This window comes from Eleutherodactylus coqui, chromosome 4, assembly GCF_035609145.1.
Source record: "Eleutherodactylus coqui strain aEleCoq1 chromosome 4, aEleCoq1.hap1, whole genome shotgun sequence".
Classification (NCBI taxonomy): Eukaryota; Metazoa; Chordata; class Amphibia; order Anura; family Eleutherodactylidae; genus Eleutherodactylus; species Eleutherodactylus coqui.
Window position 1 is genome coordinate 250746688 of NC_089840.1, and position 12546 is coordinate 250759233.

Genomic DNA, 12546 nt, shown 5'->3' on the forward strand with positions numbered 1-12546 from the left:
TGCGGAAGAAAATAGGACTTTTCTTATAGTTTCTCCTTTATAATTTATTTTTTTTAAAAACATTTTCTACAGACATAACCACACTGGCCAATGATCGGCTGGCACAGTCGCCTGTTGGTATGAAACGTCAATGCTTCAGCAAGGCAAACACTGGTCGATAGCCAGTAACTTGCCAGTAACAATATGCTTTTTGCCAATTTCATGTGGCCATAGGAAGGCTACATGTTAGTGTTAGTAACTAGAGATGAGAGAGCATAGTCGCTAAGGACAAATACTCGAGTGAGTATTGTCCTTCTCAAGTACCTGCCCGCTTGTGAGAAAAGATTCGGGTGCCGGTGGGGGGAAGCAGGGGAGAGTGGGTGGGAACGGGGGGGGGGGAGATCTCTCTCTCTCTCCCACCCACTCCCTCCTGCTCACACCGCTCACCCGCTCACCCGCGCTCGAATCTTTTCTCACAAATGGGCAGGTACTTGAAAAGGACAATTCTCGCTCAAGTATTTGTCCTAAGCGAGTATGCTCTCTCGTCTCTATTAGTAACCTACCTTAAAGGTCAGGTGGTAAAATATCCCACTTCACTCTTACTTTTAGTCAATTTATATACTTTGAGAATACTGCCTGAGAATTATTTTGTGACTGTCAAATCACAGCTGCACAGTCCCCTGCCCTGCACTAATTTGTATGACCAATACAGGAAGCCGCTTTAGAATTCTCCTCGCTGTCATCCTCCACAATCCTCTCTGCTCGGCTTTCAAATCCCACACTGTCAGCGTTATGTAAGAAAGCACTGTGATTGGATCGAGCGCTGACCAATCACAGCCAGCGCTCGATCATTCACAGCCGAACACAGCTTGACGGCGGAGGATGACAGAGCTGAGCAGAGAGGACGGCGGAGGATGACAGCGGGGGGAATTCAAGCTTGCCGCACCGCCGGTGGGAACACTGAAATTGAAGCAGCTTTCCGCACTGCCACGGGGGAACAGATGCCGGCTGGGAGGTAAGTATGGAGGTTTTTTTTTTTACCCCTTTCCGGACTCGAGTATAAGCCGAGGAGGGCTTTTTCAGCACAAAAAAAGTGCTGAAAAACTCGGCTTATACTCGAATATATACGGTATGATCTTTATTGCCCTAGACCACCAAAGATTTAAACTTTAAAGGGAACCTGTCACCTGCCTAAAGCACCATAAACTAACTTTTGGCACTAGTAGGTGAGGTAACAGGAATAGGGTGATGTATTTTTTAGGCCGCTTCCACATGGGCGACGTGATATCGCTATGAGAAAATCCCACTGCTGTTAAGAATTTTGGCCTCATGAACGGGGCTGCATTATGCCTCAATTTTGTATGGAGCCATAGTAGAGCACCTGTAAAAATACATGAGGATTTTATTCTATCTCTGTATGCATTTGCTTGTTTTTTTGCTGTTGGATTTTGTCCAAATCTGATTGTGGCTGTTAGGGCTGGCCAGGGCAGATGGACAGGGATTCCCTACACCAACCTTCACCCATGTCCCTACCTACTTGCCCCCCTGGGATAAACCCCAGGGCGACAACTATGCGACGGTCCCTGCGCTGCACTAGTGTCAGGGACCCCAAGAAGGAGGGACAGGGAAAAAACAGGTAGGAACCGTGTGATGACAAGGACAGGGTGACACAAACCAGAGACAAGTCAGGAAGCAAGCCGGGTCAAAACCAAATGATCACGAGCGAGGTACAGGAGGATAAGGCAAGGCAAGCCCAGAAACAAGCAGAGGTCTAAGCACAAAAGTCAGGTCAAAGAATGCAGTTGTAGTTAGGACTTATATGCAGACCCACCCCGCCCAGGGGGGCGGGGATAAGTCACCTGATGCCTGGAGGGAGTCATAAAAGCACCTCTCCCCCGACGGCGCGCACTAACCCGAGCACCGTGCAGCTGACCACTGGACCGGCGTGCCCGCGCAGCACGCAAGACAGGCCGCCAGCCCCCGTGACCTACCACGAGCACGGGGGAACCCCAGACAGAGCTGCCAGCCCAGGTCCCAGCCACGCCAGGAGGAGCAGCCTGCACAGACCGGACACCCAGTGATAACCCTTCTTCTAACAGTGGCACATTCCATCTAATGCCATATTTGTGAATTTTTTCTTCCCCGATAGCTTCGCTTCTACAGGAGAATACAGGAGAAAAGCTTTGTACATAAGACACCTGAAAAAGTACAGTATTGTATGACCGCACAGATTCCGTGTGCTGCCATACAGCCTCTATGGATTGTGTATTAGACCTAACAGTGGAGGACCTTAGGCCTAGTTTGATTTAAACCCAGAGCCCCTTTTCTCAAAAAAAACAACGCTGCCTCTACTTATATCATCACCTTTGCAGTAAATGGGATTCCCTTTTGGTAAAATTCCGGAATTTTCTCGAAACTCATTGCTAAAGTAGAGGTAATCATGGTCTCGGAGGATTCTCTTGCAGTGTAACCTGTGAGTAGACAAATAGAAAACATATGATTAAAATGAGATAGAAATTCCAGAATGGTGATGTATAATCCAAAATTAACTTACTTGGACCCTCAGGGGTGGATTGGGAACATAAAAACTCTAAGTCCCAATGTCCATGGGCAAAATAAAATTAATAAAACCACGCAGGTCTTCCGCACGTGTGATCCGCGCCCATAGGGATTCATTGGACACCCGCAGGTAATTAAATACCCGCGGATGTCATTTTTCCCTGCCGTGCGGAAATCAACCTCAGCATGCTCCATTTTGTGCAGTTTTTCCGCACAGACGGCTCCCACGCTTTCATTGAAGCCTATGGAAGCAGTCCAGTCCTGCGGCACACCCGCAGCTGTGCTGTAGGACTGCGGGAAAGCAGGAGTTCAACGAAAAAGGTGTGCACGGATCATGCGCATGGCAAGCTGCCGTCGTGCCGAGCACATCCGCGGGGCAGAAGAAAGAAAATCCGGTCACGACAGAGGGCAGATCCGCAGCGTCTGGACAGGTAAATATAATCTATTTTTTGGCCTCATGTCTGCAGGGCAGGAGGGCCCCGCTGTGGGATTCTGCACGGGAAATCCGTGCAGGCCCGAATTTCCCCATGGACATGAGGCCTAAAAGCAGCCTTGTGTTGTAGGTGGGTTCAAATTACTAGCACAGTGAGCCAATACAAGTATTACCTGATGCTGAGCTTTGAGATGTCATCCATTCGTTGCTAGTTTCTCTGGGTCTAGATAAACTGATAAACTAAGTGCAATGCAGAATTGCAGCAGCTCAGCTATTTATCATGCCATAAAGGAAGCAGAGGGGGATGTTTAGATTAGGCACAGGCGCTAGTACCACCTCCACACTACACAGCCATACTACCTTCTGTAACAAAAGGTCTCCTACTGCAGCCAGCCTGCATCTACTCTCCTGGCTCCCTGGGGCAGCAGGAGAGCAAGGTCTGTAGCAAGTGCTCCATCATGCATCAACCCTAATTCATCTGTAGTAAGTCTTTTGGAGTGCAGAGTATGAGCATCCGTCCAGGTATTGACACCAGTCCTGCCTCACAAGACCAGCCCATGACCTGACTGTCCAACTGTGAGTTCTCACAGTAGAGCCTATGATTAATTTGCCTTTCTGCAGCTTTATTATACGCAAGTCGTGAAATCCGGTGAGACGGCCGTGGAGCTGCGTAGTGTAATATGTATTAACACTAGCAATGTGGTCATTGTGACAAATGACACTGCAAAAAAGGACCTTGCAACTATCTGCAGAGACTTTGAACACCTCGGAAAGAAGGTGAAGGAACTAGGAGCACAGGTGGTCTTCTCAGCTATCCTCCCAGTGGATGGCCATGGAATAAAAAGATGCAACAGGATTCTAGAGGTGAACAACTGGCTACGTCGATGGTGCCGTCAGCAAAGATTTGGATTTCTAGACCATGGAGTGAATTACCTATTTGATGGACTGCTTGCTAGAGACGGGTTGCACCTTACAAAAACAGATAAGCATATATTTGGTGAGCTTTAAACTAGAACAATATGGGAAGGGAAGTGAAAGATCAGGTAAAAATATACAGCTAATTAATACATCTTAGAACCTTGCTATTAGAAGTGGAAAGAAAGAACAAAGACAAAAAAAAAAGAGCAAGACAAAAAATTCAGAAGGCAAGTAAAGGAGCAAGAGACACCGATCACAGACTAAAATGTTTTTACACAAATGCTCAGAGCATGGGAAACAAACACGGAGAATTGGAGCTCCTAACACAGGAACAGAAATATGTCATAGGCATCACGGAAACTTGGTGGAATGATACACATAACTGGAATACAAGGCTTGAAGGATACAACTTATTTATAAGAAACAGACCTAATAAAAGGGGAAGAGGTATTGTGTTGTATGGTAGGAAAACATTAATCTCCACAGAGATTCAAGCTTCAGAGCATGGGAGTTCTGTAGACACTGTTTGGGTAAGAATACAAGGAGAGAACAATAGAAAGGACACCATTGTAGGCATTTACTATAGGCCACTTGCACAAGCAGAAGATATTGATGAACTCTTTCTACATCAGATGGCCAAGCTCTCAAAGAAGCATAACATAGTGATCATGGGAGATTTTACCTATCCAGACATTTGTTGGGAATCTCTCTCAGGTAAAAGTAATGGATCCAACAAATTCTTATCCGCTCTTGCTGACAACTTTATCTTCCAAAAGGTAGAAGAGAAAACAAGGGGATCTGCTATCTTGGACCTAATTCTTACTAACAGGGAGGGGATGGTTGGGGAAGTAAGGGTGGCTGGGACCTTAGGAGGCAGTGATCATGCTATCCCCGAATTTTGGATAAAAAGGGGAAAAAGACCTGAGAAAACTCAGACCTCAAGCTTGGATTTCAGGAAGGCAGATTTTAATGAACTCAGAAAGAGGAATGGAAGAATCCAATGGCTGGATGTTCTTACGGTTGGGAAATTTTGCGAAATGAGATTCTCAAAACACAATCATTAACAATCTCTAAAAGAAGGAAGAATAGGAAGCATTTAAAGAGACCAGAATGAATGAACACAGAACTTGCACACATGTTAAAAAGGAAGAAAAATATGCTTATGAAATGAAAAGAGGTGGGAATATCTAAAGAAGAATATAATGCGGTCTGCAGAAACTGTAGGGCAAGTGTCCAAAAAGCTAATAATGAATTGAGGCTTGTAACAGAGACCAAAAGCAATAAAAAAGGATTTTTCTTGTAACAGAGGCCAAAAGCAATAAAAAAGGATTTTGGGGGTATGTCAAAAGCAAAAGTCAAAGATGCTATTGGATGCTTACAAGATGAAAATGGTGAATTGGTTAAGAATGATGTTGAGAAGGCTTTACTTTTAAATTCCTATTTTGTATCTGTTTTCTCTCAGAAAGTAGATGGAACATCAACTGATCTTCCCTGTAATATTGGGGGAATAAAAGAATGCCGGCTATCTATAAGCAGAAAGATGGTAAGGGAACACTTCACTAACGTACATGAATTCAAGTTTCAAGGTCCAGATGAATTACATCCTAGGATACTAAAAGAGTGGAGGTAATTGCTGAACCACTTGCCATAATCTTTAAAAATTCCTGGAGAACAGGAGAGGTCCCAGAAAAGGGGGGGGGGGATACTAAAAGTAAAAAAAATAAAATTTCACATATTTATAATAATAAATTAAAAACAAACAAAAACTCAAAACACATTTGGTACTGCTTCATCCATAAAAGTCTGATATGCCTCCAGCCTACCTTAAAGACTGGAGACTGCTAGGTTTCCATTTTGTTATTTTTGGTTCTCTTACCAACAAACCTCTGTTTTAGCTGGTAGCTAGTTGTGGTTAGCTCTAGATCCAGCGAATTTAGTAACTGTGATTGGGCAGGTCTTTTTATTTTTAGGCCTAATGTCCACTTGCATGCACGGATATCACTGCTGAATCCCGCAGTGAAATCCATGCATGCCCGCAGCCATGGAGTGGGGAAATATATTTTTCTTACCTCTTCGGATGCTGCAGGGCTTTCCTCTGTGCAGGCCGGATCTTCCTCCTTCTGGCCGGCGGATGTGCTTGGCATGCCGGCAGCGTGCCGCGACGTGCACACTGTTTTTTTCTTTAAATCTCCTGCTCTCCCACATATCCGCAGCACAGCACAAAAACAGCTGTGGCTGTGCCGCGGATACGGACGGCTTCCATAGGCTTCAATGGAAGTCACGGGAGCTGTCCATGTGGCAGATCCGCGGGAAAATGGAAAATGCTGCGATTTTATACCCATGCGTGCAACTTGCACGTCGGGAAGAAATCCCATTCGTATGCTTTTAGCTGCCCTACGGATGTTAATGCATCCCTATGGGCAGCAAGACGCACAGATCTCCCGTGCGGGGGCCAAACGCGGATTTTATAAATAAAATTTGCACGTTGACATTGGGCCTTAGTCTACAGGGTTTGTTCCTAGCTGTAGGCCATTAAGTGATAACTGGCATCTATTTGACTACTGAATTCTAGCTGGCAAATGCAAATCTTGTCGCTAGATTAGGAATCGTAATCCGCTTTAAGTAAATGAACCTTCCCTCTAGCATTGATAGGCATTGTCCTTATTACTCTCCATTATACTAACTAGGTTTTTTCCTAGTGTCTATTCAGAAGGACATTACTTGATAGGTATCCACCATAGTTGTTAATAGCATTAGACATTTTTTGGTTCTTTATCAATAAGGCTCCTGATGAGTCGCTTTCACGCCAGAAATGCGTTGAGCCAAAGTAGATCATTTTCTATTGAACCATACCTGTCTTTATTATGCTGGTATCCATCCAGAACGAGTGTAGATCTAATTCTGGTCCATATCCTTGTCTATATTTAGACCTATCTTGGGCCAATTAGGATATGGAAATTATTTAGAAATTAGTAGTAACCTAGACTCGGTTTGTATCCTTGGACAAGGCCGAGTTGATTTTGGACACTGGCACGCAGGCGCCTGGTACTTGTGTAGAAGTGGGATTTGGAATGTCAGCATAATTCTATCCTTCTGATAGAATTGTCACTCTGGTCTTCATGGTTGGTCATAGGTCTAATAAAGATTACATATCCCTCAAATTGACCAACATATTGTATTTGGGCTCTCAATGTATGATGACCCATGGGTCACTAGACTGAGTTGACTACGGTGCCTTTTTCAATATTCTAGTATTTATGTTGTTTGTTTATGAAGTCTTTCATTCTAAAATCAATATTAGTAAAAGTTATGTTTTAAAAGGAGTCAAGTCAGTGAAAGCGAATCAGTAATAGTCTGGTCTATGAGAAAAATACATTTTTTAAGCTGCACAATAAATGTCAGAAAAAAAACCCTGCTAACCCTGTCTCCAAGAAAAAAATGTAATAAAAAATAATTAAAAAGTCTTATGTACCAATAGAAAACACAGTAAGTCCTGCAAAAACATGAGCCCCCACACAACCCCATCAATGGAAAGATATAAAAGCTATGGCAGTCAGAAGATGGCGAAAAAAAAATAATTTAAAAAAAAGATATTTTATCTTTTATAAGTAGTCCAAAAAATAAACTATATCCGGCATTGTCGTAATTATACTGCTTCACAGAATTGGATCTTGTTGCTGTTGGACTCTCCGCCCAATCAGCTGCTGGAGCGGGACTCTCTGCTTTCTGGACCCGACTTTGTCTTTCGCCTGAGGCTTGGTACTGCGTTCTTTCCTGTTGCCGACCCAGACTGTCTGACCTGTCTCTGTGTTGTTTGTCTCTGTGTTTGTTTGTGGTCTGACTCCCTGCCCCACTTTCCTAGTGAGCCTAGGGACTGTCGCCCAGTTGTCGCCCTGGGATTTAGCCCAGTGGGACAAGTAGGTAGGGACAGGGGTTGCGGGCAGTTCAGGAACTTCCCGTACCCAGACCATAGTCCCTTGACATGTACGATGTAAAAGCAAGACCTCCCCAAAGATGGCAAAGTTGCGGGTTTTTCTCCATTTCACTCTACCTAGGATTTTATTTCTAAGTTCTTCGATATATTACATGGTAAATTAAATAGTAATACAAGCCCTCAGGCAGCTAAGCTGATGGAAAAATAAAAGACTTAGGCCCCCTGTCTACGACCGTGAATTCGTCGGCGGTAAATCGCCGGCGAATCACTCAGGCTGAAGCTTTCCATAGCGTTGCTATGGAAAGCACTGGCCCCCTGTCCACGAGTGGAGAATCATTGCGATTCTCCGCTCGCGGCTGGCAATTTGCAGCATGCTGCGGATTGCCTCGATTCTCCACGGTCAGCCTATCTGTCAGAAAGGCTGCCTGAGGACGGGCGGAAATTCCGCGGCGGGATTCCCCGTGGAATTTCCGCCCCTGGAAGCCTACATAGGATTGCGTTAACAAACGCAATCCTATGCAGACAGACGCGATTTGGCCGTGCGAAATATCACGCGGCAAACAAATCGCGGCATGCTCTATTTCTGTGCGAGGCTCGCAGAGCCCCACACAGAAATGTCACTCACCCGCCGCCGGCTCCGGTCTGCGCATGCGCCGGCTGCGCAGCAAGCCGGCACATCAAACAGCCGGAGCTGGCGGGCGCTGGTGAGTATGCGCTGGTCCCTGCAGGCGCTCGGGTCGGGTCCCGCGGCGAGAATCCTCGCTGCCGGATCCGACCCGCCCGTCTGCAGGCGGCCATAGGCTGACCTGCGGAGAACCGTGTGCCGGCTCCTGCTCCCAGGCAGTGGCTCCCGCAGCGGATCTCTGGGGGCCTTATGGTTTTTGAAAGTGGGGAGGAGAAACAAAAAAAAGAGGTCCACATCCTTAAGGGGTTAATCAAACTGACATAATATAAGGTGTGTTCAAAAAGTATCCAATCTTATTTTCTTGTGTGTAAACACATGAAGCTAGGGAGGTTTGGTTCACGTATTTAGGCGGCCCCAATGTGCATGCTTGGATTTTTTCGCAGTATCGCAGCGCACAAATCTCGCACTATTTTCTCTTGTTCTATTGTGAAGGAGCCCTAAGAATTATTTTGTTGCCATTCTGCATGTTATTTCCGAGCCACTTAATTACAATTATAAGTTATTTAGAATGTAACTCACCTGAAACGTCATCGGTCAATAAAATTTTGGTCATTATAATTTCATATCGACTTGAGATATTGAAAAAAGCAATGTCAAATTCTCTGGATATACACCCTTTGTCATCAGTCTGGCGAAAGAAAAGAAAATGAATATGAAAAAAGGGTAGAAAAGGCATGTACTGGAATGAAGGGGTAACAGGGATTTTTCGTATGTATAGAGTAAAAACTACCACATTTTCTTGGACCTCTTTTGGTCTCCTTGTCACTTCAGTCTCTCTTCATTTTTAGGTAGCATGATTATGTGTTATGTAACCACATGACTGTTGCTTCCAGTCACCGGGCTCAGCAATACCAATGCAGAGGCCAGGAACTGGCCACAACAGTCTCATGTTTAGACAGCACATAAGTGACTTCCTAGATGTAAGAGGCTAGGGGGAGAGGGGCGGGGAGTGACGGGGGAGGGGCAAAAGAGGTGAGCATAGCCTAATTTTTAATTTTGTATAATTCCTCCACTTTATGAAAAAAACTAAAGCTGCTGGATTACCCCTTTAATATGTCATGTCTCATAGGTAAGGTTGGGACATCGAAAACCGATATATCGAAATATCGATATATCGCTAATGCTTTGGCGATACTTTTTATCGATATTGTTATGCCCGATATATCGGTAACATCGATAGTTTAAGGTGATATAATATCGATTTTTGTAAAGAAGGAACGTGTCTTGTGGTCCGGTGACCAGATGTTCTTTCTTTACATTCCGCTGTTTCCTTTGTGTTGTACAGGATGTAGTTTTGCTCGCGGCACTAATGAACTTATAAACAAGTTCTAGAAACTTTTGGAAACTGTGAGGCGACTCTTTGTCACCAATAAGGTTTGCTCCAGGCAAAACGACTCTCAGAAAAAGTGGGGTCTTGGGCCCTTTTCCACATGCGTTTGTTAATGCTTTCTAAATGAAAGCATTTCCACATGAAGATGGAGGGCTGCGCTGAACGCACGAAGCGACGGTCTCGTACAGAAAAGGAGACGCGACATGTCGTGCGTTCAGCGTCTAACGCGAACGTAGTGCCCATAGAAAAGATAGGAGACCCATATAACGCAATTACAATTGCGTTCGGGGCACTGCGTTCGCGTTACCAGGCCCTGGAGTGTTTACAAGTTGCCATGGAGACCGTTGGTCCCTCAGCAGCAACTTGAAAAAATGCAGGGCATGCAGCCCCACGAACACACAGAGATCCCGCTCGCATCCCGTCAGGTCCAGCGGCCAGCTTCTGGCTTCCTTGCGGCCGGCAGGACCTAGTTTCAGTGTGTTTGTTGGCTCATTAGATAACGATTATTGGGGCCAATGATAAAAAAACTCCTTTTCATAAACCTAATTTTAATTATATGTTTCATCTGTAATTCTTTATTTTCATTTGTAACTTTAATATTTTTTCATGATGTTATTAATAGTTAGAAGTTCATAATAAATTCAACCGTTTAATGTTTTAAAAGAAAACTAATTTTTTTGCTGATTGTGTTGCTTTATTAACCCCAGACCTGTTTTATTTTTATATAGCATTTAAAAAAGTCGATATATCGAAATATCGATAGTTTTCCACCAATATTTTACAATAATCGATAGTTTGTTCAGCGATAGTCGATAATATTGACTATCGATATTTTTGTGTCGATGTCCCAACCCTACTCATAGGTAGGGTCCCACCTTTGGGATTGGAGAAGCCATCTCTCGTATCTTGCTGTTCTTTTAACCCCTTGAGTGGCAGGTTTCCTATCACCCTGTCCTGCCCACCAGGGCAGGTTTTTTAAAATGGTCTTATCATTGAATTTCAACTAATTTTGCAGTTGCGTCTCAAGAGCCATAACTTTTTCATTTTTCCATTGACATGGCCATATGAGGGCTTGTTTTTTGCGGGACAAGTTGTGATTTTTTAAACAGGGGGGAGGAAAAAAAGAAATGGGGAAAAAAGAAAAAAAGGGGCCATGTCATTAAGGGGTTAAATAATGTATTAACTTCCTTCTCTGGGTCATTACGACGCACACGGATACCACATGTGTGATTGTATTTTTGATTTTTTACAAAGTAAAGGGAGACAAGTGGTTTTTTTAATTGTTTTTATAATTTTTTTACTTTTTTTTTTTTTATTTTGAAAAACATTTTTTTTTTGTCCCTTCAGGGGACTTCCACAGGGACCCGTCAGGACCCCTGATCACATTCCGGGGGTCCGATGGTGACAGCCCTTTACATGCTGCAGTGACAGCCCTTTTACATGCTGCAGTCACATAGACTGCAGCATGTAAAGGGTTAACACAGCAGAGATCGGAGGTTTTCTCTGATCTCTGCTGTAAGAGCTGGTACCTAGCTGTCCTCTGACAGCTAACAGCCAGCTCTCCCTGCCACAGAGATCATCGGCTTGCTTCTGACAAGCCGATGGTCTCTATGGCAACCTGTAAACAAACCAGGAGATTGCCAACATATCGGCAATATCTTCTGCTGGTTTTTCAAAGCCCTTGCACTGCTCTGTGTGGGTCTGTTCAGGCAGAGCACACTGTCACAACTTGTGGCATTGTGCTCTGCAGCTCCCATAGTGATACATAGCCCAGAAATCTTCCGGGCTATGTTGCCATGAGCAGTGGAGCTAGTCCCGGAAAATTTCCGGGCGTGCCACTCAAGGGGTTAACACATGCTTAACCTACCCTTTCCATCTTCTCTGCATCCTGTGGTCATCTAAGTCCAACCAGTAGAACTTTTGGGGGGGGAGGGGGGGGAGTTCAGGGTGTTAAGGCCATAACTAAAATGCCTCGATATTACAACTTTATTCTTACTTACATGCACTCCTGTTATGTGTTGGCAATTCCCCATATCTTTAGGTTCACTGTCTTCTTGATCATATTCATAGAAATACCAATTAATTGTTCGATAGTCTTCTTTACATACAGAGAGTTCAAAAGTTCCTGAAACCGGCTTTCCATATGTATAACTGAAAAACACAGAACATAACATGAAGAATATGTTACATATTTGCAGTGTCAGCTACAGTATTGCAAATACAGTATATTGGACAATCCCTGTCTATATACTTCACTAGAGCCTATGTAGTATAGAACACTGTTGGGGCAGTGTAGAACTAAAACACAGGACTGTCTGTAACCAAATTCTAGTAATATCACATTTCAGACCCATGGCATGCCTTGTTGAGACAATCTCAACAGTGACAAGCCTGTTCCCTCATGTTAATCTGTCAGATACAATGACAACTAAAGCAGTTCTCCAGGGTGGGGACTGCAGAGAGGACCACTTACCTATATCAATGTGAGGGTTATGAACATATTAATTTATATATGTATGTATCTTTGATATACGTTTCCGGAGGCTGTAGGCCTAAATTGTACACTCTATTCTGTGTCCTATGAAAAGCTCTGCTAAATGCTTGTACATTTAGGTTAGTACTTAATTTCATTAAGTAGAGGTGTAATCTTAAATGTCCATCATGTCTCCAAGAGCTTGTTTATCTCGTTACACTGAACAAAAGGTTGT

The 12546-nt window shown here is 44.1% G+C and overlaps 1 protein-coding gene across 1 annotated transcript in view; it reads right to left on the bottom strand.

Annotated features, from left to right (window-relative positions):
* Positions 1-12546, bottom strand: part of LOC136626212 (alpha-2-macroglobulin-like protein 1) — a 95002-nt gene that overhangs the window by 68024 nt on the left and 14432 nt on the right. The window contains exons 8-10 of the mRNA XM_066601065.1: positions 11839-11989; positions 9028-9136; positions 2344-2450 (exon numbers count right to left, since the gene is read on the bottom strand). Of these exons, the coding sequence (XP_066457162.1) occupies positions 2344-2450; positions 9028-9136; positions 11839-11989 (367 nt within the window). The remainder of the gene's footprint in view (positions 1-2343; positions 2451-9027; positions 9137-11838; positions 11990-12546) is intronic.